The following is a 27337-nucleotide window of genomic DNA, read 5'->3' as shown; positions in this document are numbered from 1 at the left end:
TTTTCCTTTTTTTAAATTTCAGTACTAAACTGTCACACTAAATCATTTTAAAAGATGAGAACACAAAACCTCCAGTGTAGGACATGCTGTAAAACCGATGGCTGTTACAGCAAGCTGGGGTGAGAGAGGAAAGCAGGGCAAGGGCAGGGCAGGCAGCAAGTCCACTGCCGAGGAGGAACCTGTGACAGCCAGCTAAGCAGGAAACCTGAACGCAGCTGAGCTCAGAACAAGGTGCTGGGTGTGGGTTTGTGGCAGTGCAGCTTCCTGGTGGCTCGGTGCTGGCAGGCAGCTGAGAGCAGAGCCTCCCCTGTTTGCTGTGCCACTTGATGCCAAGCTTTGTATTCTGAAGGTCTGCTCAGGTGCATCAGGCACTGAGCTCTGTTTGACGTGAACGGAGGTCAGGAGTGATATCAATTTTCTAGTTTGCTGCGTGGGGTCCACAGCATGGTTTGAAATGCAGGAAAAGCAATGGTGTCTCCAGTCTCTTGACCTCACCTTTATCTCCAGGTTTTGGTTACGTTTGGATGAGGTCACCAGCCTGTTTGCAGTCACCTGGCCGTTGTGTGAACTTGAGGGGGATGATAATTTGCAGCTGAAATCTTGGGACAACAGTCCTCCATAATTACAGGCGTGCAAAAACTTGCACAGCAGCATCTGTAATAATAAATAAAGCAATGCATTTAGATAGATAGCAACCACACTGCTGTGATTGATACAGTTCTCAGGATGTTCTGCAACTGCTCTACTCCCTATGTTGCATCTCCTGTGGTTTTAGCACAACTGTACAGTGTTCTATGTTTTTCATGAAACCCAAGCCCTCAGAGGACTATATGAGAATTGAAGCTTTAATTTCATTTTTAAGTGAGATTTTAGTCTTCCTGGCCACAGAGGAAAGCCTGGAACTGTGGTTCTTCTGTGCTTCCCAGCCCAAATACCTTGTTCTTAACCTCATTTTAAAGATGGCTTGTGATTTGTGAATTCCTGGGGTTGGCAGTGCTGGATACCATGAAGTACTGTGAAATCCAGCATGTGAGTCCATCCCAGCATTGTTTTGAAAAGATCCATCTAATTTTGTCACTGCTTGCATGAGCATATTAGCGGTCTGGCTTTTCTGCATATGCAGATATATAATTACACAGTGGCCAGGGAAAGAGGAAGACTTTGATTTTCTACCAGCATGCATAACCAAGATAATCACACAGGTCACAGCCAGTTAGGCACATCTCGGAATGAAAGCAAGTGCAGGAAACTGCAGTGCATTCTTTTTAGTCTTCTTGCAGTTTTGTCATCTTGCAGGCTCTGGAAAGCTCCCAGCCTTCTCTTTGGGAGTGGGAATGCGCACTGGCGTCCATGTCTCACCTATGTACGTGCTACATGCATTTCATGGTAATTCAGGACACAGCCACCCATAGCCATAGCAGCCATCTGGAAAACACATCCAGGGCAAGTAAGAGAGGCCATTCACTACAACCACACTGTCAACTAACTTGGTACCATTCAGAACACAGAAGTGGATAATTTATTGACTTGGAGCTGAGTGCCGTGTGCCTGCAGAGTCAGAATGGCCTCGTGCCGGCGGGCGGCTTTGGCTTGCACCATTTGCTGTGCAGTTTGCACAGCTATCTCCCGGTGCGTCTCCCTCAAGTGAGCCAGCATAGAGCTTGCTTTGTAGCTTCAGGCTGCAGCCAAGAGAGTTGAAAAGTTGAATTATAAACATTTCCAGGCCTTCTGTTTGGTGTCTTGTGTTTTGTTTTGTTATTTTAAGGATGTGGGGTATGTTGCTGCATTCCCGTCAGTGGGATTAGAATGAATAGAGGCAATACTGTAGGAGATAAAGCGTGTTTAATTATTTATTTGCGTATTACGGACTGAAATTGCTTTTTGATTTAAAGCATCCAAGCCATGGGTATGTTTTTGGAGCAGGGAGAGGCACGCAGGAGCACATGCATGCACGATTACCGAGGGTAATGTAAGAAGTCTCTGCTTAACTGCCTTTCCTCCGCAGAATTTGTTCATTTCCTTTAAGATTTTAAATTTCAAATGCGGCTTTGTTAAGTAGCGCAGAAAGCCAACTGCATGCTGTGCCTTGCCCACCGAAACGTAAATAAAATAAATAAAGTCTTCGTTGTATAAATGTTATGAAGTGAGCGGTTTATTTTCTTTAATTATACTTTTTATTTAAAATAAACTATAAAAGCAAAATAGTGTATATCCTGAGCGCGCCAGCTCAAACTCGTATTGATTGAGGAGGCCAATTTTAGCTTTCCTCAGTTCACGTGAAAGGAGATAAAAGGACCATCAAACTGCAAACCAGAAAGAGAAGAGAATTCCTTCCAAATGTGCGCAGGAGTTTACATTAGCCAGACTCTTAAAGGACGTTTGCTAGATACCGTATTTTGTACTCCCTGTTTATAGTTGGCTTATCTGCTTCCTGCGGAGCGGGGCCGAGGTGGCCTGCAGCCGGTGCCGCGGGCGGGCGGCCATGGCACAGCAGCAGCTGCAGCCCCCGCACAGCTATCCGTCCCTCAAACCACCGCTTCTCCTCTGTTCTGGCTTTAACACGCCTCGGGGACATGTTTTATTCATGTAAGATTCCGTAAAGCTTCAGTTCCTCAGCGAATGAAACGCATGGCATGAGCCTGATGCACCGCTCATCCTGGCTGGCAGCAGGGCTGTGAGCGGGGAGCTCCAGGACAGCCGTGTCTGCCTGCTGCTCCCCCCGAGGCCGCGCTGACCCCATTCACTTCCCCTGGCTCCGGGTGTGCAGGGCAGGAGCGCAGCACTTGGCATGCTGTTTGTGTTTGCCTCTCTGTGCTTTTGAAAAGGATACTTGTTCTGGAGTGGCTTTTTTCCAAACAGTAAATATTTTCTTGTAAACTGCTGGGACAGACAAGTGACTGCAGTGCTTTACTTCATTTATTTGATTTGAATGGATAGCAAAGTCTTGCAGGTAATAGGAAATTAAAAGTCTTTATATATATATATATAAAAAGTTTTAACTATCCAGCAAAATTTATTGTAGAATTACATCTCTGCTATAGGATTATGTCGGACAGTTCAAAACACCCATGGAAGGGTTCTCATTTGCCATTAAATTGTAAAAGATATTGAAGTAATTTTTATGGGGCCCTATTACATTGCTGAAGAAATATAGTGGTTTCATCACTAATAAATTTTTTTAAAGCTTGTCCTAAGGGAGTAGTCATACTTCCAGATCCCCCTCCAATGAAATGGACGTTAACTTCTTGCCCTGTTGCAGGTATGTGGTTGGAAGGTGTTAGCAAGGTGAGCAGCAAAGCCTGACAGCACACCGGCTGCCAGCAAGGAGAGTTCTTTAGGAGGCAGCCCACTGGGGCTGGGTGATTTAAGCAAGAAATGGGTTTTTAGAAGGTGAGAGAGAGGACTGCAGATGGGTGTGCATCTCCCCGCTGTGGGTCACAGTGTTGGGCTGCGAGCTGTGTCAGGTTCAGAAGTACAGCTTGGAATGAGGGACGGTGCAGCCCGGCTGTTGCTGCTTCCCAGGCAGCATGGGGCACTTGCAGAATAACATAAAATAATGTGCTAGCTGTACTTGCCTTCTGCAACCAGAAAAGCACGTGTAGACTTCCTCCCAGTGAAAGGAAAGTACCAAGCTGGCTTTGTGCTTAACTTAGCACTCACAAGCACCTCTCATATGCAAGCACAGAGCAACCTGATGAAAAGTAAATGGGCAAGGAGGGAAATAAAATTAGGTAATTGCCAGTTTCCCTCTATTCCACTCCCTCTCCTGTTTTGCATAACAGAGACTATTTAAGTCTCAGCTGTGGTGGATTTTGGTAACAAGCAGACATCTATGAACCTGCATCTGCTGCTCGTGTTGGCTCAGTTTGTTCTGTATTTCTGTATTTATCGGTGATCCAGTGTTGAGAGAGCTTCCAAAGAGCTGCACAAGCCCCTGCACGTGGCTGTCCTGCATGGCACAGTGAGGGGCTCCCAGTGCCAGCTCTGCAGGGACAGCCTGACCTGGCGTGGGCATAACGGCTGGGAAAGAAATCTGACAACCTTAGCATTGAATGTTTACACAATAATGAACATTATCATTGTTTTTATTATTGAATCAATCTTAAAAATTGAGCTAGAAACACGAAGTCAACAAGATTTCTTCCATCACGTTCTGTACTGACCAGCCTAATGATCAAAGTAGACCAGATCATTTTGTGCATCTCACCGGAGCAGCAGACAAACTCTGGGCATAATGCTTTTAGTGGACTGGGTCTGGGATTGTGGCTCAGGCCCTGCCTGCTGCATCCATTTCCTCCACCGAAAGGACAGCTGCAAACATCTTTCTGCATCATTTCCTGCAGCCTGTTCTGAACGTGCTGCCCAGGTGCCCCCGTGTAGAGCCACTCCTTGCTGAGCTGCTCATGCTGCTGGTGGGCTCTCCTTATCCTTGCAGGGCATTAATGCTAAGCAAACAAAGGGCATGTTGTGATTTGGGAAGGTCTTCCCAATGGGTCCTATCAGAGTTTCTCTTAAAATGGGAGTCTTGGGGTTTTTTTGTTCTGCTTTGTTTTATTTTGCCTTTTCCCCTCTTTGAATGTGATCCCTGCAATTCTGTTTTCACTGAAATATTGACTGGCAGCATTGCAAATTGCCTGCATGCAGGCAGGAGCTTGCCAGCACTTTCTTACTCAGCTAGCCGTCAAGGTTGTGGATTTCACCAAGAGCAGTGCCAGGAAAGCTGTTGATCAAAAATATTCCTAACATCTGTGAGTCCTCTCCATCCAAATGAGATGTAGTTACATTCTCCTTTTCCCTGTTCTCCTTCCAAAGTGTTCCTTCAGACACCTAGAAAGCCCTGCTAGCAAATCATGAGCCGAACTCTGATTTGCAGCTCCATTTCCAGCTCTGTCCAATATAAACTCCCCCTTCCCCCTGTCATAACACACGAGGAACTGCGGAGAGGAGTCCGGGCGCGTTGCTCTGTGCTGTCACTCATTGGATCCAGATGCTGTCCTGTGCTGTCTGTGGTGGCGAGCCAGCAAGGAAGGTCTTGGTGCAGGGGGGGGAGGATGCAGCTCTGAGCAGGCTTGAAGCCACTTGCTTGCATGCACACATGCGTGCACACAGTTGTGCCAGCACAAGGACGGGGCTGGGGCAGTAGGGAAAAGCCTGATTTCCCTTCCACCCCTTTCCTACCACCACCAGCAGCTCACAAGCCAGCCCTTAAATAATTAACGTGCCCAGTGGGACAGAAGGAATCAAAAGCTGTTGTGTTCCCAAGTTTTCCCTGGCTCCGACAGGCACAGCTCGCTGTGTATTCTGGCACCTTGGAGCGGGTTTTCCTCCCTCCTTCGCCTCCCCCTTATTATCCTGTATGTGTGCTGGACGGGGAAGTGGCGTTCCCAGCCCAGCGGGGGATGACTGTTATTTCAGACCAGCAACAGGGGAAAAGGAACAGCCTGTTGCCTGATTGATGTTTGTTTTTGGTGGACGGACACCAAAGGTTCATTAGAGACGGAAGGTTTGGGAGGAGGGGGCCGGCGGGCAGGGGAGACGCTCGCTCTTAAGGAGCTATTGTACCCCCGCGCTAACCTGGCTCTGCACTCTCTTTGACTTCTGTGAATGTCTCAGCTGTACTGTTTTGGCCCTGGCGACGTTAGGAAAATATACACACCACACAGAGGCTTCAGTGAAAGCTCTGCGATCGGGGGTCAGGAGAAAAAGAAAGGGGAGGAGAGAACAATGCAGTAGGTTTTTGCTGTAATTAATTTCAAATGTGTTGCTCATCTGTTCTCCTTGGGTTTCAAAGGGAGCTCGGGGAATCTGCAGGGCTTTTCCTTCAGCATCTGCTGCTTTCCAGAGGTGGCAATGGAAAGCCTGGAGGGAGCAGGGGACGGCGGAACCTCACTGCTCTCCACCGCGGGTGCATGGAACTGGGGGGGCTGTGCAACTTGGCACCAGGAGGGCAGGTCGCTCCGCAGAGCTCTTGGAGCACATCCAGTTAAATGAATGTTGTTTGCTATTGGTGATGGTCCTGAAAGCATCCAGGTTGTGGTAGAGATGAACTGTGTAGTTACGGGGATTTTAAAGGTTTGGGTCAAACCCTGAACTTAATTCCTGCTGACTTTGTGCCTTTGAAAAATCTCCCGTCATATAATTGTGTCAGGAACCAATAAGTTAATATTAAGCCCCAGGTATTAAGTCATCTTAAGTAGAAGCAGTTCTGTATGATTCCCATTTTGCAAATCTCATCTGTTGGACTGAGTTGCTGTGGCTGTATGGCACGAAGCAGGGGCTGATGCCTGGCGCAGAGCAGCATCCTCATGTCCTTTGCCTCCAGGTCTGAGTATCGATGAAGTCATACGGTTGTGGCAGTAAAGAGAAACGACTCAGTCTATTACAGTATTGACTTTACCACCCTTGACAAGATATTCTCGTGCTGACTTGATATCCCTATGAATCTTAGCCAGAAAAATCAGTATTTAAACTGCCGGTAGGGCTTTAGCAGCTCTATTCTCAAATTGCTCATTGCTTAGCAGCTCCCACTGCGCCCCGGAGCTGGTGGATAATGACCTCTTGTTTGACCACGTGGCTTCCTTGTGATCCTTAGCTCTTAGAAAAACCACCCTCACTATGCGATGGTGAATATGTCTGAAGTTTGGCCTTAACGAAAACATTTCCTGAGAGTGACTGAAGAAAGTGCTCCCTTTTCTGGTCAGAAGCTAATTCCGAACAGCTACAACGTGCTGCATACCCCAGGGGTACTTGGGGTGGGCGCTTGTTTGTGACACAGTCCTTCCCCGGATGCCAGGGCTGGTCTGTGGCTGGGGGAACACAGCCATACAGTGATAAATGTCTGTGTGGTTCTCAGGGAGAGATGTAAACACTGCAGCTGTGTTTCAGGCTGTGTGAAGGCTTTGGCCAGTTTTTGTAGCCTTGCAAACTAAAGAGAATACTTTCTGGTACTGCTGTAGTGCTGGCCTCTGCTGTCGAGTGATGGGGTGTCACTCAGCATGTTTGTAGAGCTCACAGCTCCGCTGCCTGGGAGTGGTGGGCACGTGCGGCTCAAAGTGACCTCAGTGCAGGTTGTGGAAGGGTCGAACTGTTGTGGGGAGATGAGGGGACGGGTGTTCATACGAGGCTCAAGGGACTGGTTCTTTTAAACCCTTCTCTCTAAAAGTGACTTGTACAGGAAAGGGAAGTCGCATTTGGAGAATATTCAAGCCCCGCCACCACTCCTTCTTTGTGCAATGAAACCCATAAGAGTGAGGAGGGAGATCTGAGACCAGTCCAGATTTAATTTCCTGGTCTTCCTCCATAGGAAGAAGTATCACTTTCTTTTAACTCTTGAACAAACAACTGTGCTGGCCACACCATAGTGAAGCATCCCTTAGACCACATCCAGATAAGCCTGGATTCCAGCCTGCACTTTTGGCCATGGATGTTCGTGGCAGCATATGGGAGCACAGCTGTGGGTCTCTCCATTCTCAAGCCTCAGCCATGCTTTTCACTTTTCACCTTTATGCTCTCTTCAGTTTTAGCAGTCAGGGAGGAACAAGGACAGGCAGCGGGGCTGGAGGGGATGTGCTCAAGCTGCTTGTCTGAGGCTGACATTCCTCTTCCCTGTGCCTCCCAGGAGAGGCTGACACAGAGCTTGTAAATCCCCCATAGAGCAGAGACACTCAGGCTTCCCCAGAGGGTCCAGTGCAGGTGCTCAGAGCCACTAGAGCAGTAGCAGACGTGCTATCCAGTGACTCCCTTGGGTGCTTGATCAAACCCTGGGAATCAGAATATTCTTTTTATTGGTTACAAATGATTTTTCTCTCTGTGAAAGGATTCCCACCAACTGTTTCGGACTGCCTGTGAGGTTTGCTTTAAAAGCACATCTTGCTCTTATAGAGGAAGAGGGGAGGGCTGGAGCATTGCAGGAGCATTGAACCGCTGCGAGTTCGCTTTTGGAGATTGGTGATGGAAGAGCAAGAGCAGAGAATGCTACAGGGAGATATTAAATGAGGCCCTTTTGTTTCTCTCCTTGTAGAGCGTGAAAATGCCCAAGGCATGAATACTCCGTTCAGATTACTCTTGAACATTTAAATGTCTGTTCTGGTAATTTATAAAATGAAGGGGTGGGAAATTCCTGATGCTAGGAAGGGAAAGGAGCCCTTTAGCAGCACATCGAGCTCCCCATGTGGCACTGCGAGATGTGCTCTGTGCTGCTGGGGGGAGGCTGTGCCCTGTGGCTGCAGTAGGGCTGTGGGCATGGGGACCAGGCACCAAAGGAGAAACGGCCTGCTGCCTTGGTGCCTGCTGCCCGCACTGGGTCCTTCCATAATTCTCCTTGCTTCACATATCTATATGTGAAATAGTGGGTGCTCTGTCCCTCTTGGCCTTGTTTGTCTGTGCAGTGGTCATAAGGCAGAGTGGGGCATTCCAGTCACTTCCAACGGCTGTCAGCATGGCCTGTAACACAGTGCATAGCAGCCATGTGGACCAGCATTACCATTCCTCATCTTATGGGAGCAAGAAGTTTCGTATCCTTACTGCAAGCCAAGGCAGGAGGAGGCTGAGAGACATGCCAGAAACCAATTAGCTCTTTTGTTTTGTCTTTAACTGTGCTTACGTATCCGTGCAGGTTGCTTACTATTGACAGGCGTTCTAATGCAAAGTGAATATAGGTCAATCCACTGTTAGCATGAGGCATCAGGAGGATGGGATGGGTTTTATTACTTTCAGATATTTGGGCTAGAGGCTCTCCTGCTGTCAGAGCTGAATCAAACTCTCTGCACGCAACATATGTGATCCATTTTGCAGATGGTTATATGAATGTGGGAGGAGATGGTTCCCTAAAACAAACCGCTGGCAGTTTGGGTGTTGTCCTCAAAACCAAAACCATATTGAGTCCTCAAAAACAGAAACAGCGCCACCAGAGCTTGGATTCTGCACAAGGAGAGATGAGCCATTGAATTTGTAATCATGGGATTGATTAACCATTTGGGGTCCATCCATAACAGTGCATTAGCTAAAAGGAGGAACCAGCCCCTGTAGGGACCTGGTGTGTGAGCTCCATTTTGCTTGATATTAGCCAGCGTGCCTCAAAGCACGGCTGAACATCTGGGCAGAGGGCTGCCTCCTCCCTGCTCTTTGGCTCTCTGTTGAGCCTCTTTGGTGTGGAAGCTATACATTGTTTCTAACTGCTGGGATTTCCTGCTGGTCACAGGCAGTTATTTTTGAGCTTTTCCTCATGTAGAGGACAGCACTCCTCCAGCCTGTAGGATTCGGACTGGATGGGGAGCAGGTGGCTTTGGGCAGACAGATGAAGACAGGAACCTGCTTGCCAGGAAATACAGGTACGGTGAATGGAAGCTGTTGTCTGCTGTGCCAAAGGGAACAGGAAACTCAAGAATCTGCACAGACCCCACTTTGCCCTCGTAGCATGCAGGAACCCTGGATTACAGGTGTTTTGCCAAACCCAAGTTGCTGCTTTTCACTGGGCTTTTGCTGTTTGGAAAAAATGTGACATGGAGGGGACTTGAAGGAAAAACTTACTGTGAACTCGATAGAATTGCTGGGACACATGGCAGATGTGAAAAGGGGAACACGAGCTGTGCAGCAATTACTTTCTTAGAAAAGTATCTGCAGGCTGAGGCTGGATACTTCTGTCTTTCACCCAGCACTGAAGTAAAGTTTGCAGCAGTTCTGTATGAAGTATTTTCCACGACTGTACTTACAGATGTCAGGATCAAGGGTGGCCTTGAGAGCCCACCTGGTAGGAGCTGAAGGTATGGCTTCCACGGCATCCGGCGGTCGTGGCGGGGCCTCTGCAGTGACATGGGGCTCCAGAGGCTGCAGGAAGAGGAGTGGAGCGGAAGCGTTTAGGTTTACAAGGCTCAAGTGAGTCTTTCAGGCTTTGTGCACAGCCGCGCTGGAACTGCAGCTTTGCACCACCCAGCACCCTCCACTGGGGAGATTTCTTTCCGCAGTCATAATTCTTGATGAAAGAAGAGATTCAAGTGTTCCTTTTCATGGAGGGTGTGACTCCACTGCAGAGCAGAGCACAGAGTTCCTCTGCTAAATCTTATTAGATGCCAGATCTGACATTATCCTCAAGCATTTCCGGCACCAGAATATTCCAAAACTTCTGCTGCCCATTGAAGAATTCACACTTCATCAAGGGAGAAGGCTGGAAGGAGCATCACAGCTGCATTTCACTCGCACTGAGATCATGGCGGAGCAGTCTGCCTTCTGCAGTGCAGATCATAAATGAGCGCACTCGTTCCTTTCCTCGCTGTGTACCGAGCTGCTCTTCTGCTTTGAAGGAAAAGACCATCGTTCCTCGCATTTTCCACCCCAAGCTCACCCAGAAACTGTCTTCATGCTCTTCCATTCTCATAGTTTGTCCCTGTTGAGCTGGAGGAGATGGAAACAATTTTTCTGAAGATTTAGATGCAAAATCTTTCAACACGAGGGGCAGAAACACAGTTTGTACATGTGATTCAACACTGCATGTGCAACACCATCCAGTTTTCTTGACGTTTGTAGTCAGTGTTCTTAAAGGAAGAATGGACCTTTTTCAGTCTTAGAAAACAAAGGGCCATTTGTGGCTTCTGAATGCTGTTGGCAAGCCTTTTTTTTTGCTGGTGCTGTGCTTGTCAGTAGCTGTATTTATGCATTGCTCTCTCTGTGAATTAAAATGTTGAGGCAGCTCCTGACATGCTTCTTCCAGCGCATCCTTTTGGAGTATTTGGTTGCCATAGGGACTGAATCCAAAGGGCATACACCACTCACCTAAATGTTCCCTGATTAACAACTTTCAGCGTGTCCCTTAAATATTTTAATTATCCACGATGCAACTTGAAATGCTGTTGAATGTATTATCTGTTCATTTCAGTACCTTAATTTTTCTTAAGCTGCTACTGCAGTAGCTGAAAATTCTGACCATGTGAATAAGAGTGAGGTGGGAGACCTTACTGCCTTGCAGGGTAGTCTGTTCTTCAGCTTCTCTTCATCTTGATCGTAGATCCTCAGTATCATCAGTGGGGAAAAGGTGCTGCTGTCTCAGTGCCAGGGAGATGGGAGCAGTGTGGTACAGGGCAGAGATGGGGCTGCAGGGGCAGGGAGCATGGAAAGCATTGGTCTCGTTTTATGGGCACTGAACCTCAAGCCTTGTTTGCCCAAATTATAGGTGTATTAGCACTAATGTGACAGCAGCTACTGAACTGTGAGAGCTGGACTTAGCAAATAAATACGACAGGATTTTGCTGATTTGTGTGTGGTCAGTCACTCCTTTCAGTTCCTGTTTAGCAAAACAAAGCCACCTTGGAGCAGAATGTTCTGTTTTCAAGGCTCCAGCCATTACACTGGGCATGGGAGTTGGTCAAGTTACTGAGAGGTTTCCTTAACAGATCGGCTGGCTGCCCTTTTACATCTTTCACTGCTGACTTTCCTGAGCCACAAAAACAGCCTTGGCACTTCAAATGCTGATTGCACACAGACACAATAGGTCTTTTTCTGCAGTCTTCTGACATCCAGCACAGACCACTGCAGGCTTACATCCATTAGGAGTGAGTACTGCTGTGTGTGTTTTGCTTGAACATCTGAATGGCAGATTATAGCACAGAGCCTCCTAACCTGTGTAGAACAAGTGCTGAGGCAGGAGTCTGGCAGGCCTGCAGCATGTGGCTTGGGAAGAGGGTCCTTCCCTTGGAAATGTTGGTCTGTGCAAGGACTCTCCTCTGCCCTGAACAGCCAGTTTGAAGCCTGAATCTAACTGGGGGCTCAATTTGGATGTGTGTATTAATGGGTCTGTTGTGTGCTTGGAAAGCCAGCCAAGAGCCCAGAACTTGATGGATAGGGGTGATCTTTGGTCATCTAGAGCTCAGAGAGAAGCTCGGTTCAGGAGACATGTAGGATGCTGGATTTTGAGCTGGTGTTTTTTGTATCAGCTGTGCATACCACATTCCAACAAAGAAATCCCAGCATGGATTGATCTTTTGAACTCCAATTACAACTGCTGGTCTGTAGAAAGGAAGAAAACTGTTCTCTGGGCCATTTCTGCTGCAGTGGGGAACAGCCAGACTGCCCCCCTCCTTTTGTAAAGCTGTGTGAGTGTGGCGATGAGGAGCTGTGTTGGTGAGGTCCCTGTCCCAGTTTGGTGCCATCCCTCCATGGGAATGCTCAGTGTCATGCAGGGCTGCTGGGCACATCCACACAGAGCTGGTGAGGGAACAAAGCAGCAGTACGGTGCCCTGCTGATGGGGCCCGTGCCTGCAGCCTGAACTGAACTCATCTCGATTAGCTGCCTGGCGTGAGTCCATCCTCACTTAATTGAATGCCAATTGCTTCCCTAACGAGGGGTGATGGATGGCACTCAGGGACCTGCTGGAAGGGGCAGCAGTTTGGAAGCAGGGATGCGTGTGGAAATACGGCTCTCACCTGGAAAGGGCGCGGGTGGTTCCCCTTTGCACTGCATTGGGGCAGGCATCGGTGATCTTCCAAGGCAGGGATGGGAATTTCTGCAGCCCTGTGTACGCTTGGCTGCGTAGGGTAATCATCTGCCGCTCCCAGCAGAGATGATCTGGTGCTGGAGAATGTTTCACCGTGCCTTGTTCTGGTTTTGGTTAGCAAACGTGCTTTCTCAGCCAGCCGCTGATTTAACTTCTCCAGGCTGGGGGTCGGAAAGGTCATTCCCACTCCTTCAGAGCAGTCTCCCTGATGGATTTTACTTTAAATGATTCTTTGGGTGTTTGGAGTTCTCTGATGTCATTTAAAAAAAAGTCAAAACCTTTGTAAGACTGAGCAGATGAAACAAAATTGTTGTCTTAGCCCACACAGGGTATTATGCAGCCTGGCAGATCCCTTCCTTGTAGCAATAAGAAAAGGATTTGGCATTTAACCTCTTGAAATTAAACCAGAGTGTGAACTTCAATAGTTCAATCTTATCAGGGCTTTGCTAGAATAACAAATTGTGAAAAAATGTAATCGTGTCTCCAATGTGACCTTGGCAGATCTGCCTCTGTGATGTGAGAGAGATTAGGTAACTCTGAGCAGATGTCTGTTTATTTTGAAAATAATAGTTATAAAATCTTTTTTTCCCAGTTTGTTTGCACTGCCTGGGAAGGATATGACAGAGAGTTGTGGCCTGCATGGAGCTCTGTAACGAGCTGCTCTGTTGTGCTGAGCAGTAATTGCTCTTGGAGATTTGAGCTATTGATCTATTGGTGGGAGGTTCAATTTCAGCATAAAGACCTGTGTTTGTGATTTAATTGGAGTGATTAATAACTCACTCGTAGGCTGGATGGGAATCGATGAGGATTTGAAACAGCAAAAGCAGTACTTTTTCTCCTGTAATGTAGTAGTTGATAGTTTATTATTTGTGCGGGTTTGACTAATTAAATTCATAAGCTTACTTGCTGTAGAACACTTCTGTCTGCTTAAAGGTTGATCTGGATTTGGATTTTTGTATTTATTTGCTTTCATGTGTTTGAGGCTTTTTTGCCTTTCAAATAGCTTATTTACCTTGCTGCTTGTCTGTCACTCCAATCAGATGTGCAGTGTGCTATCACACGTGGCAAAAATAGCAAAAGGAGACAAAAACACCCTCAGTATGTAACTGCTGGGTTTATAACAGCCTGTGCCCAGGGCTGGGGAGCAGCTCCTCCTACGTCACACATTCCTGGTCATCTGCTTAGGAGCAGCACTGAAGGGATTTAACCCTGCAGTGTGTGATCCACCATTATAGCCCTGGATTAATAGCCTGCATGAAACTTTCAATCTCATTACAACGCCGGCATCCGCAGTAGGTGCTTTAGCTGCAAATCCAGTTTCAGCTTTGCATTGAAATGGTGCCAGAAGCAGCATTGCTAGGAAAATGCAGTGTGACTTACTTTGGGGGATTAGAATGGTGATCCTCCTCCTTTATGCACTGGCCCCAATCCCTGTGTTTGGCACCCATCTCCATTCAGCTCCTGCAGCTTTGCAGTGTCGTCACGCATGCTTACGGCTAACGTGCCTGGATAGAGCATGGAAAGCTCCCAAATCTTCAGGAATAAAACGTCCCGTTAAAGAACCATAAAGCAGCAAATCACCACCAAGTCTGCGGGTCTTTATGCTCTCCCTTTGTTCCGGGGAGAGTGAAATTTCCCTGCGCTGCAAGCTGCCACAACAAAGGGTCTTATCTGCAGCTCTGGCTGAGGCAGACGTTTAGCACAGGGCTTTTTTTAACCTTCTTTGTAATTTGTGGAGTGCGGTAAGCTTTCTAGTGAAAGTGCAGATGCCTCCACCAGAGTGCTGGAGGCAATTCCAACTGATCGGGTGTTTGGTTGGATGAGCCCCTGAGCCGGCTGTGTGAGGTAGCAGGACCTGGGGCCTGGGGATGCTCGGGGCGTCCCGGAGCTCCTGGCAGCATTGGCATCGCTGGGGGACGGCAGCCTGTGCCCGAACAGAGCCGGTGGCCCAGGGCTGCTCCACACACAGCTGGCAGCCTGCAGCCCTTTGCTCTCAGGACCAACGGCTTCGTGTTCAACATGTGGGATGCTGTCCTTGTCGTGCCACTATGACAGCAACTTGAAGATATTTCACTCTTAAAACTTGGGTGCCTCAGAAGGGAGAGGAAGGGGAAAAAAAGGCACACTTGGAAGTTAATTCTGAGGACCAGGCTGACAGCTTTTTGCCACTGTTGCTTTCTTCTCGTTTGAAAAGCTGAAGGCTTGTTACAGCCCCAGCATACAGCAATCTAGCAGGTTAAATGACTTGGGCAACACAGTTTATTAAAACTGGCAAGTGCTCGCTCCAGTTCTCTTCCTGATAGTCAGGGCTGTCTGCGAGAGTAATTGATAGTGGCAGCTGTTGGGAGGGTGTTTCAGATGGCTGCGAGACGACTTGACTTGACAGACAGCTTGGTACGAAGGAACCGAGCGCCGGGCTGGAGCCGGCCGGGCTGCAGGGAGCATCCCACCATGGCACATCATGGCTGGGGCACGGGTTGGAGGCCAGGCTGGGGTCGGAGCAAGCCACGATAATTGTCTTGTGTCTTAAATAGCGCTGCCTTCCTAAAACACAATGAAAAAGCTGAAGTCTGCTCAGGATAAAGAATTAGCACTTAAATACAGATTTTTCGCTCTGCCAGCATCAGTGCTATCGTTGCCAATGCAAAATTTGCTTTCACTTGTGCCTATCTGTGTTGCACACCCATAATACATTATGCAGCAGTCTAAAAGCTCTAGTTTAAAAAAAAAAAAAAAAGAGCTTTTGCTGAAGCTCATTGAATAAGTTATTTTGGTAATTCCTTTGTTTTGCTGTACTCTGCACAGTCGTGCTGTTCTGCGAAGATTCCTATTGCTGATGGTTCAAAACTCATTCCTGGGACTCATCAACCAACTCTGAAACACTCAGCTTCTTGCCACATATGTCCCTGTAATTCCTGCGGTGATGCTTTTGCAGCATTTCTTGCTGGAATTTTAATATGGAGCAGGGTTGGTAACAGCCAGGCTGGCTTCTGTCTGTTTGCAGGGATGTGTATGGGGGGATAGATAGGCTGCAGATGGTGGTGCTTGTGTTTCTTGGGAAATTGCCATTGGTAAAGATGTCATTGATGGATGTAGGAGAGGAATTTCTTTCTCACATCGCCCCATCACCATTGCTGTTTGAATACAATGCAGCAGACTGCAGAAAGACATCTGAATGACTCCACTTTCTTTTCTTTGAGAGACAAAGGAAAGGCACGCAGGCAAGATTAGATTTTTTCCAATCACGTTGTACGTGTGCTGACAGTCCCTTTTCAGCAACAACCAGCAGCTTGCAGAGAGCGAGAGGCAGGGCTGGAAATGCCGTTGCCCTAAGTACTGTTTGTATAACACAATAACTGCTTATTGGAGTCCTCAAAGCAGCCTTTACATGTTTAATCCCTTGCACTTGAGCTACTCTTAATCAGCTTGAAAGCAAATTCCTGTAACAGAAGGGTTTAATTTGTGTGGGGGGCTTTCTGTAGAGTATTTAGCCTGCAATGCGCTGCAGTTATGCGCAGGCAAGCGTGTCACCCTGTGCTGCCCTGGGGATGGGCAGCATACATTTATCCCAGTGACATTTCGCATTGGGCCTGTGCTGATGGTTTTCAAGGTTGACTCAATTCCTCCCATAACATCCTTTTTGCGGCACGTTCAGCTGTAATTGAATTCAGACTTCAGCTTAATGCTGCACGTTTCCAGCAGCAGTACCTAAGGCTCTCTGTGGTTTTAAGTGTGTTTGGAAGTTTTCATCTTTGCCCATGAAGTTGGGATGGGATGTAGCACAAGACTCAGGAAGGCTGGATTTTTGCAACGCTGCAAAGGACAACTGAGTTGATGAAGAAGACAGGAATGCCTCATCTCAGGCTTGTTTGGTTTTCTTGTTGGAGCAGCTTCACTCCTTCCTTCCCTGTCTCTGGCACCAGGTCATCATTCATCCCAGTAAAATCATATTCTACTGACTGCTCATTTAAGAAAACCTTTCAATGGAAGAAATCCAGAATGTTTGGTTAGAAAATAAACAAAGTTGGCATGCTGAAAAGGGGTAGCGCTCTGCATAGTGGAGAATGGCAGATGTGATCTGGCCTTCCCGTAGCATGGTTGAAGCATGAATCATTGCAAATGTCAGATTTCCTGTGAAGGGATGAGCTGAACTGACACGCGCTCGGGTTTAATTAAGGTTGAATTATTAGAGCTGACTGTCAAGTCTTAGGCAAATTGGCTCAGGCTGTTATCATTAAACATGAAAATTACTCTAGGACTTCGTTAAAATAAACACGTTTTTGTCTCTAGAACTTCATGGTGTGGTCTGGTGGGGCCATGCTTTTGTCAGGGCGGTTGTGCTGCATCTGTGCAGAAGGGACTGGGCTGGGAGCTGTGGTACAGAATGCTGAGAGAACCTCTGTGAAACCTGGCCCAGCATCAGGAAGCTTGGGCATGAGAGTGCCCAAAAGTACCCACCTGGGTATTCTTTCATTGAGTGTTTGGTTGTTCTGGGGAATGAAACACAAAAGCAAGTTGGCAGCAAGAATTAGGCACATACCCCTGTCACTAACTGATACAGCCAGGCTGGTGGGTCCATTCAGCCAGTGAGATTTTGCTTTGAGAAGACTGCAAGTGAGAACTAATGCTGAAATCGTGGGGAATCAATACGTAAAGCTGGTCAAACAGCTGCTTTTAATGCGGGACTTTATTGATTCGTTTTAGATCTAATTGACTTTTTACTCAGCGAACTTTTGTGGTGCCACTGTGTTTTGAATATACACCATTAGTTTGCATTGCCTATAATTACAGGATATGAAGTTTAACTCTGTAGGAGGAGGACTACCGGATGCAAAGATCTAATAGGCACTCAGGAAACCTATGGTCAGAGATGAAACCGAATTGCTTTTAATGTGTAGCTCCTGAAAAACAGTGGGATCTGCAGCTGTGAGTACACTTGCTCTAAAATGCAGCACGTGCACCCGTGGCATAATCAGGCAGTGACAATTTTTCAGTTGTCAATAATAAAATCTGAGGAAAATTGACAAATGTAGGTGGCATTACCAAAAATATTGGCAAACGAGAGCAGAGAGTATTTGATTTTAGAAAGCAATTTCCCTAAAAAAGCAGAGTACCTGTGATGCACGAACTGTCCCTTTGTCTGATGGCAGCACCAGAGGGGCCAAAGCCACGGCAGCACAGTCCTGCTCCAAGCAGGCTGCATAGCAGACCGTGTGTGCTGCCAGAATTAGCTCCTGTGTGTGCTGTGCTATTTCCACACCTCCTACAACAGGAACTGGCTCCGGCCTTTGATGAGACAGGAACATTTCAGAGGTGGAATTCATTGGCGAGGGTGTTGGGAGTGTGTTAAGGAACGTAGGTAGCATCTCCTGGGTGTCTGCAAGCCAGCTAAATGCAGACAGCCCCAACACCTTCTGGTGGGTAATGACAGCATGCACCCTACCTGTCCAGACAGGTGAAACACGATTAACTCTCATTCTGTAAGCTTTTCTTGTGGTTGTGTGTATGTGTGCCCTCAAGGACAAACAGATTCTCTTGAAAAGGACTCCTGAGGGAGCTGAATCTCATTCATGTTGGTCCTTTTGGTTCTCTTTGGCTGTTTGAATACTGTTTGGTCTGAAATCTCTGTTCTTTCCCCCCTTTTCCCATTTCCTTTCCATCCTTTTAATCTGTTCCACTGCATTTCTAGTTTAATTTGGAGAAAAAAATACTTGTCATTATAGAACTAGTAATTCCAAATGAAATTCCCACCGCAGGTGCATTCAGCAAGGTCACAGCATTGCATATAGCTTTGGTGCACAGATATGTGCAGTGGTGAGGACAAGTTGGACTACATGTCTGAGGCTACACGTGCTTACTGCAGTTCTGGCTGAATTTTTCCACCCTTCTCTGATCTGTTCTTCCATACAAGTGTGTGGCCAAGGAACAGCAGTGTAACAGCTTCACAGCAAAGCTGTCCCATCGCTTGCTATGCACAAATACCCAGAGATGCCTCCTCTTCAGAGGCCAGGTGGGCTTGTCATTGGTGATTGGTGCTTGAGTCATGGTGCCTTGTGGCTAGGGTTGAGCCTCAACACAATGTAGATTACCTTGAAAAACCACTGAGAAAGTGAAGTGCCTTCACGATCGGACTTGTGTTCATGAGTTTATTATTGGCCTTCAATCCGACATCGAGCAGGAAATCCTGTAGCAGTAACTTGAGACATGTTCGCACTCCTACTGTACGTAACCTTGGGACTCTGTAGAAGTCACCAAGCTATATGTTCTTTGTAGTATGGATTCGTTTAATGACACCTCAGTCTTCTACACACATGCCAAGGAGTACTGGCTCACCAGTCAAGGACAGGAAAGGACGGGCTCGCAAACACATCCATCCTGCAGCAGCACTGCTCCCACGGTGCTCCCACAAGCTGAGACGTGTCTTGGTTTTTTTCAGACATATGTCCTACCCTGCCACGAGACAACCGCAGACCTCTCAAGTGTGTGCCTTTTGTTTTTTCTTGTTGCTCCATAAGGTCCCACCTTGAATGACAAGCCAGAAGCGAAAGCAGCCAATGTCCCAAAGGTGTCTGGGCTAGAGCGGAGCCGGGAGCTGAGCACCGACGTGCCCTTCACCCTGCCTATCCCCAGCCCCCAGCCAGTAGCTGCCGTTGTGACTTCTACTTCCTCAGCGCCCACGTCGAGCGCCAGAGCGAGCCCGCTGTTGAAGAAGGAGCCCGTGATTTCAGCACCAGCACCACCAAGGCTCACACCGCAGCCGCAGCCTCGGCCTCAGTCACAACCTCAACCTCGGCCGCAGTCGCAGCCTCAGCTGATACCTGAGCTTCGGTCCCAGCCTCCGAGTCACATCCCTCCGCCTCTCAACTACCAAGTGCATCACCAGGTGGCCCACAACGGACTCAATAATATCAGGTAGGAGAAGGGGATGTGTCACTTCTGTGCTATTGCCAGGATCGAGCTTGTTTCAAATGGGAGAGAAATCGCTGGGACTGGAGCCAAGAGCGCTCTTCCTGCCTGGGTAACGTGCTCCGTGGTTTGGATATTGCATTTTCCAGCTCCACTGGCTGGGTTGTCCACCATGGTAGATAGCTGCATGTGAAACATGGTGATAAACTCTCCCTTTCTGGGAGGAAGGCATGCAGAACTGAGGGGGTAAAGATCTTTTAGGTCCGGTTTCTAGTGGAATTTTGGACTGTCCTGTCTGAGCCAAACCAGTATTTGCGTTAGGATTTTAAAGTAGTTTGAATTTGGACTCCCTTATTTCATATTCAGAAAGACTCCTGTCAAAGTGAGTAGGTGTTCACACTTATCACTATTTTGTTGGTCCACCAACATCCAGAGAGGGGTAACCCTATCAGAAAATGTTGTGCTCCATAGAACAGGATTCCCATGTAGGCTGACAAATTTGCTTCAATCCGACATGCTCAGATCTAGCAGGAAGCTTAGCTTTGCTGTTTAAATTGCTTCCATCCAGTAAGTAAGAAGGATGAAAATGGTAAGGAAAAAGAGTTTCTAGAGAGAAGAGTTATCCATTCAAGTGGAACCTGTAATGGCACTTTGGCTGGTACAGAAAATATGCCTTGCCTCCCAGACCAGAGCTAGACTAGTTATACAAGATTTAAAAACTGTTTTTAAACATTGTATTTGGCTGCACAATGGTCAGTATATAACAGAGGGCTGCTGATAAGTTTATATTTCACTGAATCTTGCATACTTAGGATTTGTTTTTGTTGAACTCTGTAAATGCCGCCTTGATATAAATGATTAATAATATTTCAAAGTCTTCAAGAGATCTCAGAAATGTGAAACTGCAACAAATATTGCTATTGTGGGAATTACAGTAAAGAACTGCAGTGGTAATTCCTTTCAGCCCACAAAATTTAGATCACTCGCAGCAGAGTAATAATAAGAAAAAAAGATTTAGAATACTGATTTATTATGAGGATAATATATTAACATGGTGTGTGTTTGCATGCTTGTGTGAGTATAGCTGCACAGTAAGAACAGCAGATAAAACTTGGTGCCCAAATCACACGCTATGCAGCTCTGTACACCCAGAGTAACAAAAGAAGGAATCGGAAGAGTTGCGTTGTACAACCACAAGGACACACTGACCACTGCAGGTTCATCAGAGCCCAAATAGAGGTGCAAAATCCAGCAATATCAGTATCTCATAAATAGCTTTGAGGGTTGTAACCTGTTCGAGCACCAGAGGAAATGCTGCTCTAGAGAGTAAAAGCTTCACTAATACTTGTTACTCTGTCCACTGACATTAATAAAAACCAACAACTAAATGTAAGTCTGGGGAGATCAGTGTTGTGTGTATGGTTGTATTGTTTCAGGTAGTGTATTGCTGGTGCTGTTTCAGTGTCATTGTAACACGTTTTCTCTCTGTTTCTCTCTTCCCTTTCTGCCCCTGTCTTTTTCTCTCTGCAGCCGGAGCAGCAGTGCTAGCAGTGCAACGAGCATCAGCATCCCGAAACACCTTCCTCTCTCTCCCCAGATTCCTCCGCACCATTCCTCCGGCCCAGCCCTGCCCCTCTCCATCTCTAATCTTGCTACCTCGCACTTCTCTCTCAGATCGCAGACCCAACACCAGCACCATCCGGCCATGTTCGCCACCCCACCCACGCTGCCACCTCCACCAGCGTTACCTACCAACAGCCTCGTGATACCAGGTCACCCTGCAGGTAGGTTCCCTTCTTCTTCCAGGGCTGATCTGCCATGCATGCACTGGAGGGTGTTGAGAGATGGGCTGGCTGGTGGGCAGCTAAAGAAAGTGACGCAGACACCTCTGCGGGCAGTGCGTGCTGGAACTGTTAAGAGTGCTCATGAAACAGGTAGGAGACCTGGACAGGCTTTACCACTAGAGAGACTGTAGAGACAGCACTTTAGTTTTCTGTAAGTCTTCAAAATGATTTTTTACCCTAAAAAAATCTCCTTTTCAGGGCATGAGTTACCCATCGTGGTATTCCACAGTCACTTGTGAGTTTTTATACTTAGTAGAGGATTTCCATTCAGTTTGCTGTTCTTTCTTTCCCTCCCCCCATCTCTAATGAGAACTACTGCTGCTAGAACTGACTCAGAAAAAAAACTGGGATGACACATGGAAAACCCCCACACTCATGCCCTGCTCTGATCCTGCAACAAGCAGCGCATCCTGCCAGCAGAGTAACATCCTGCAGCAGCACCAGCTCTCTGTGTGTCCATAGAGGCTTGGCCTTTCTGTGTGAGGCAGAGGCAGCTCAGCTGTCAACCTCTGCTGTTCAACACTCGCTATCTTTGCATCCTTTTAAAATGTTTTCTTTGTTCACCCCATCCCAATTCCATTGTCAGACCTGCCCTAAATGCCCTCTTTATAGCTTATCCATTAGCCTGCAGCTGTCCCTGGAAGAGACCCTGGCAGCAGGAGACTTCCCTGTAACTTTCACTTGCTGGGGCCTCCTTTTGATCTGGTATTTGACTCTACAGCTAACTCAGCAGGGATTAAACAGGACAAGCATTTTGCAGGAAAATGCATCCTATGAAGCCAGTTAAAGGGAAAAAGAGAGGGCAGATTTGCTGCTGAAAATTCTGATGGTTTTGCATCCCCTTGTTTTTCCTTCCAGGAACTAAATAATGTATCATTATTTAGAATTGCTTCCTTAAATGAGGGAGAAATGTGACTTGGTCCAAAGTGAGCTCTCAGAACAGTGAAAAGCAAGAGTGCTGTGGGTTTATAGCCAGGAGCGGGACCACATAGGCCAAAGCTGCTGGCTTTCACAGGCCCTGGCACAATCTAGAATTTCAACTACTTGGCTGGGAAGATGTTGGCAGCACTGTGGGAGACCTATTCATTGCTTCCCCTGTTTAAGGCAAAGAACTGCTGTGATGGAGACGTTGAAAGGGTTGCAAAAGGAAATAGCAATGTGCTCGCTAAAAGCATGATACTGCAGTCACTGAAAGCAAGTATGTTTTCACCATTAACTTCAGGAGGTGCAAGATCAAGTGACCTATTCACATTCAGCAGCTTGCCAGGAAATGGTAACAGTCTTGTTCCTACTAAAAGGATTTCTTCTGCAATTGAAGCTGGAGAGGCCTAAGTTAGTGGAGGGAAAGGTCTGAGTGTCTAACCCTGCAGACAATGAAATGCCTCTTGTCTGCATTGTATGGAATGCCTGCAAACTGGCACATCATAAAATCAATACAGAGAGCTGCATATCCAGGAGCTTCTGTTGTCATTCACATAAAACTTTCTTAAAAGCAAGTGATGTTGTTAAGTAGCCTAGAGAGGTAGGAGCCAACTACCACTTGCAGCATGGTCCTTGCTGTGCTATTTGAGTGTATGTGTGCTCACAGTAAATGCACCAGCTTAGAAAAGCCTACAAGAGAGCATGGAGCTTTCAAGTCTCCTGTTACTGTCTTTTTATTTCCCCTGCTTTGGAGAAAAAAGTGTTCTTCCTTAGAAGTTAATTAGACACACTTAGCAAGAAGAGCAAATCACTAAGTTCCTGCATTCACTGATGGTAAAAGTTCAGATCTCAGAATAGCAAGAATGCAGTTCTGGTGGCACTTCTTCCTCTGGAAATCTATAGCTTATGCAAGTAACTTAGGAGCATCCATCATGTGGGCCTCCTTTCAGAGGCCTCAAGAGTGGCTCCAGTGTATTACACAGAGGAAAAACACCGGTCTTCGTCTCTTCTCTGCTGAATGAGGGAATCTAGCAGCATCAGCAGAATTGACCCTTTGCTTCCTTGCCCAGCTCATGTGTGCACACTTAACAGTAGTTGTTTGAGCATTCCAGAGTGCTCCTAGCTGTGTTTATGCAGCCAGGCCCTTGGGGCAAGGCATCGCTGGCAGGCCCAAGAACTGAGTTCTGACTTAACGTTTCTCAGAGCACTTCATGGAGCTGGGTTACTACTTGGCAGTCCCATCTTTACTATGGAGCAGCCATTCCTCCAAGTGTCGTGCTGCTTCTCCGAACGTCTGTGGGCCTCTTCTTGTCCCAGCAGAGGCCAAAACCAAGGGGCGGGACAGTGAGCCGGAGCCAGCTGCAAATCTGTCGGTCTGCGTTCGAGTCTCTTTAAAGAAACTGAGTATCAGAGCACTTAGAAATGCCAACTTGCTTTTATGTCTCCCTCAAGAAAAATAGAAAGTGGATTATCTTGACGCTAACAGAAGGATTCCGTTTCTAAATCTGTGCCAGATTTAAATGCATAAACACAACACACATATGAAATTATGTTCTCTAACAACACTAGGTTTTGGTCCTAAGTGCTCTCACCTTTTTTGGAGTAGAGCTCATTATAGACTCATTTGGTCCATGCCTTAGTCTTCAGCATCACAAGTATATGTACTTTCTGCTCTCCGTTTCTGTCCATGTGTAAATATTATTAATACTGAATGTAGCAATGCACGGTACCTGCTCTTAGCAGCACATTATTACTCAAAAGCAAATGAATTAGGCATCCAAAATATGCTTTCAACAGTGGCTTTCAATGGAATATACACTTCCAAGTGTCAGTAGAGACATTGAAATCCTAGATCAGAGTGCCTCTTTTTGAAGAGCTTAATGATGTCAATTCGGAAAAGGATTTAGATACTTCTAGTGGTACTCTAAAATATTGAAGTGAAAGAAGTGCCTGTGGAATATGCAGTAATAAGCACATATATTCCTTTGCCCCTTTATACCCAGTGCTGCCATTCAGACGGGATCTGACCATGAGAAAGGAGGGTCAGTGTAAGTTCAGTCGCAAGAAGTCAGTCAGGAATGGTGCCCATCACCCACAGCTCATGGCACAGGTTGTGCACAGCTTACAGAACGCCTGACGTGCTGGATGCCGGCTGGCACCTGTCTGAAGCTGTTAGGCAAGATCACAGATGGACTTAATTGACACCAGCAGACATTTCTGGGCAATCGGACATTTGTTTTTATTCTCCTCAGTCATTTCTGAAGGGCTGGTACCTTCCATTACCCTGAAATACAGTCAGGGCTGGTGTGATGTGGTTCTTCCAGAGAGTGGTACTGAGGACAGGCCCCTTGTTGTGGGGCAGAGCGCTGTGTTCCAGCAGTCCCTGCAGCTTCCATGAACTCCTGTGCCAGCTCAGCCTTTCTTCTCTTCCCACCAATTCCTCCTTATTTTCTACTGGGAGAAAAACCTGGAGGCGAGGGCAAAACATTGCAACATACAGCCTGTTAGAAACTGAGGAAGTTTACTCCTTAGTATTTAGAGTCTCAGTAAAAAAGATGATTTGCAAAGAACGCCTCAGAGTGGGATGGGTATTCCTGGTTGCCTGGTTGCAGGGGGAGGTTGTCCTGCGGGGAAGCAGCCATGAGAGCCAGCAGTTGGCAGCCGGCTGAGTGCATCGGCACCGCGCTGCCTGCTAGCCCCGCTCAACGGTTTGTCCTTTAACTCCACGCATGTCAAAATGTAAGTTATGCATAGGGCTGCCGTCCACTCAGTGCAGTTGTACGCCCCTGGATGGGGACAGCTGGCAGGAAACAGGTCGGTGCGTTCCCAGCGAGCGCAGGGGAAGGGCCGAGGTGGGCTCTGAGCGGCCCCGGGGTGGGCAGTGGGGGGGACGCGGGCGGCTGCTTGCTGAGCCCCGAGATGATGTTTTCTGCTGTGATGACTCATGGTGTTCTCTCTTGTCTTTAGATACCAGCCTGTTGATATCATTCAACCAACCAATCATGTATTGCCAGCCTCATTCGGGGATTCTGATTGGTACTTTGTCACAGGCATCTCTCTTACCTCCACCAATGAGTCCTCACGTAGAAAACCACCACAGCATGACCTGCAGAAACAGGGAATGCCAGGTGAATATTGACTCTTTCTCCTCCATCTTTGTGGTACTCACAGGCCCACGGGCCTCTGTGTCTTTTTTTTTCTCTCTCTCTCTCCTCTAGATCACGAACTGCTCAGGCAAGAGCTGAACAACCGGTTTTTGGTTCAGAGTTCGGACCGGGCCGCTGCCTCACTTGGCCCGGTGCCGCTGCTGAGGGCGGAGTTTCACCAGCACCAACACACGCATCAGCACCAACACACCCACCAGCACACATTCACTCCTTTTCCATCCAGCTTGCCCCAGACGCCGCTCATGCCGCCCTCTGCACCTCCCATGGTGCGTACCCCAGCCCAAAATGTGAGGATAAGTAGAGCATCTCTGGTCAAAAAGCCTAACCCACTCTTGTCAAAAGGAAACGAGTTCCTCTTCCTTTCAGCCAGGCGTGCTGTCCCCTCCCCTCCCATGAGGCCCCAGAGACAGGCCCAGCACTCCCCAGGGACCCCATACTAAGCCCCAGGTGCCCCTGGCTGCTGCCTGTGAGAAGCCTGGAGCCCCTGCACCTCCCCTTCTTGCTGTCCCTCTGGGTACTTCACTTCCCCCTTGCCCACACCAAAGCATGCCAACAAGGACACCACGAAGTTGGTGGCTGCCATTACAGGGCACGTCCCCACGGCTGCGATGCCATCCGCACCCATCACAGCTCAGCATCTCTTTGTGTGATGCAAGTGTTGTCCCTCTTCCTCCTTATCCCCAAATCTGTATCGGTTTTGGCATTTTTATTTGGTCACCTCAACAAGCGCTAAGTGGTGCATGGCTGGTTCTTGTGGCAGAAATCCTTTTGGCCACCTAATAAGCCTCAGCCTTTTTCCACTGAAGTGGCACAACGAGGCTTTGCTGCAGCTGTTACAAAATTGTTAGTGATCCGCCACAAATGGGTTTTGTCAGTGCTTTAAAACACACTCTCCCTCCATTTCTGGCAATTACTTTGTTAGGTTGAAAGAACAAGATTCAGCTTTTTTTCCCTCTCAGTTTCACACTGTGTCTAAAAGGTGGAAGCAGCCATCATCTGCTAAGGCGAGCAAAAATGAGGACTAACAGCAAAAGCAGCATTTGGAAAGAACTACCATGAACTGAACACAATGTTTCTCACTTTTCTTTCCCACTGTTGATTGCCTGATGACATTCTTGGGTTGTAATCTGCTTAGCAGCAAGACAATTAAAGTAATATCCTCCACTCAGAAAGCAGCCCCAGGTGTTTGCTCAGGCTACTCATGTGTAAACACCTTCCCCCGTTTTCTTGATCTGTGTCAAACGATCTCAGAACTTTTCTCAGAAATCTCCTGTGTTATTTAAGAATGCTGATACCTGATCCTGCCACAGCTCACTGCCCTCCCACCCGTGTCCCACTGATGTCAGCCTTCATAGCAAAAACAGCTTGCAAAGCTCTTTTGTTATATTTCACTCACATCTTCTTATATTGCACTAGATCAGCTCTGCTAATCCCAACACCAGAGAAGAGTGTTGAAATTTACAGCTGCATGTGTTTGGTAATTTTTGGTATTTACTCTGGAGAGGACATGACTCCAGTAATAACTGTAATTAATGAAATTACGAATCTACTCTCCTGCACGTAGAGGAGTGCGAAACAGCAGCTGACTTGTAAAATAAGCAGCTTTTCATGGGGTCCTACAGCTCCTTTCCCTGCCTCCTTCCCCACTCCCTCCTCCCCAGCAGAATGTACATACTGTTCTAAAGTGTAATGTGTATATGCTTTGCTTTTGCTTCCAAGGTGGTATAGGACTAATGGTCATAAAAATAAATACGGGGTACAGACTGCACACATGGAGGTGTTAAAACCCCATGTTGGAAAGGCAGAGTTAAGAATCAGCTCTTCTCCGGGGAGCTCTCTCTTTTACAGAGGAGGGAGAAAAAAGATATTTGTGCATCTAAAGCCATTAAACTCTTTTCCAAACAATTTCGACACTTGGAGAATTGCAGAAAACAGATAGCAGATACTGGTTGCCCCATGGTAGAGATTATGGTCTAAAGGAACCCATTCCCCTCCATCTAGTCCGTGGCCTGGT

At 47.3% G+C, this 27337-nt stretch overlaps 1 protein-coding gene across 16 annotated transcripts in view; it reads left to right on the top strand.

The window, feature by feature from the left end:
• Window positions 1-27337, top strand: part of FBRSL1 (fibrosin like 1) — a 308187-nt gene that overhangs the window by 263726 nt on the left and 17124 nt on the right. For 9 of the 16 annotated variants that reach the window (XM_031555941.1, XM_031555939.1, XM_031555936.1 and 6 more), the window contains 3 exons: window positions 19001-19397; window positions 20922-21175; window positions 25375-25610. In XM_031555941.1, coding sequence (XP_031411801.1) covers window positions 19001-19397; window positions 20922-21175; window positions 25375-25610 — 887 coding nt within the window. Of the gene's footprint in view, window positions 1-19000; window positions 19398-20921; window positions 21176-25123; window positions 25285-25374; window positions 25611-27337 lie in introns of all 16 variants that reach the window. The other 7 variants (XM_031555943.1, XM_031555942.1, XM_031555935.1 and 4 more) reach the window with 3 other exon arrangements.

Source organism: Meleagris gallopavo, chromosome 17 (genome assembly GCF_000146605.3).
Source record: "Meleagris gallopavo isolate NT-WF06-2002-E0010 breed Aviagen turkey brand Nicholas breeding stock chromosome 17, Turkey_5.1, whole genome shotgun sequence".
NCBI classification, from domain to species: Eukaryota; Metazoa; Chordata; class Aves; order Galliformes; family Phasianidae; genus Meleagris; species Meleagris gallopavo.
Note: the sequence above shows the minus strand (reverse complement) of the source record. Positions and strands in the feature narration are given on the sequence as shown.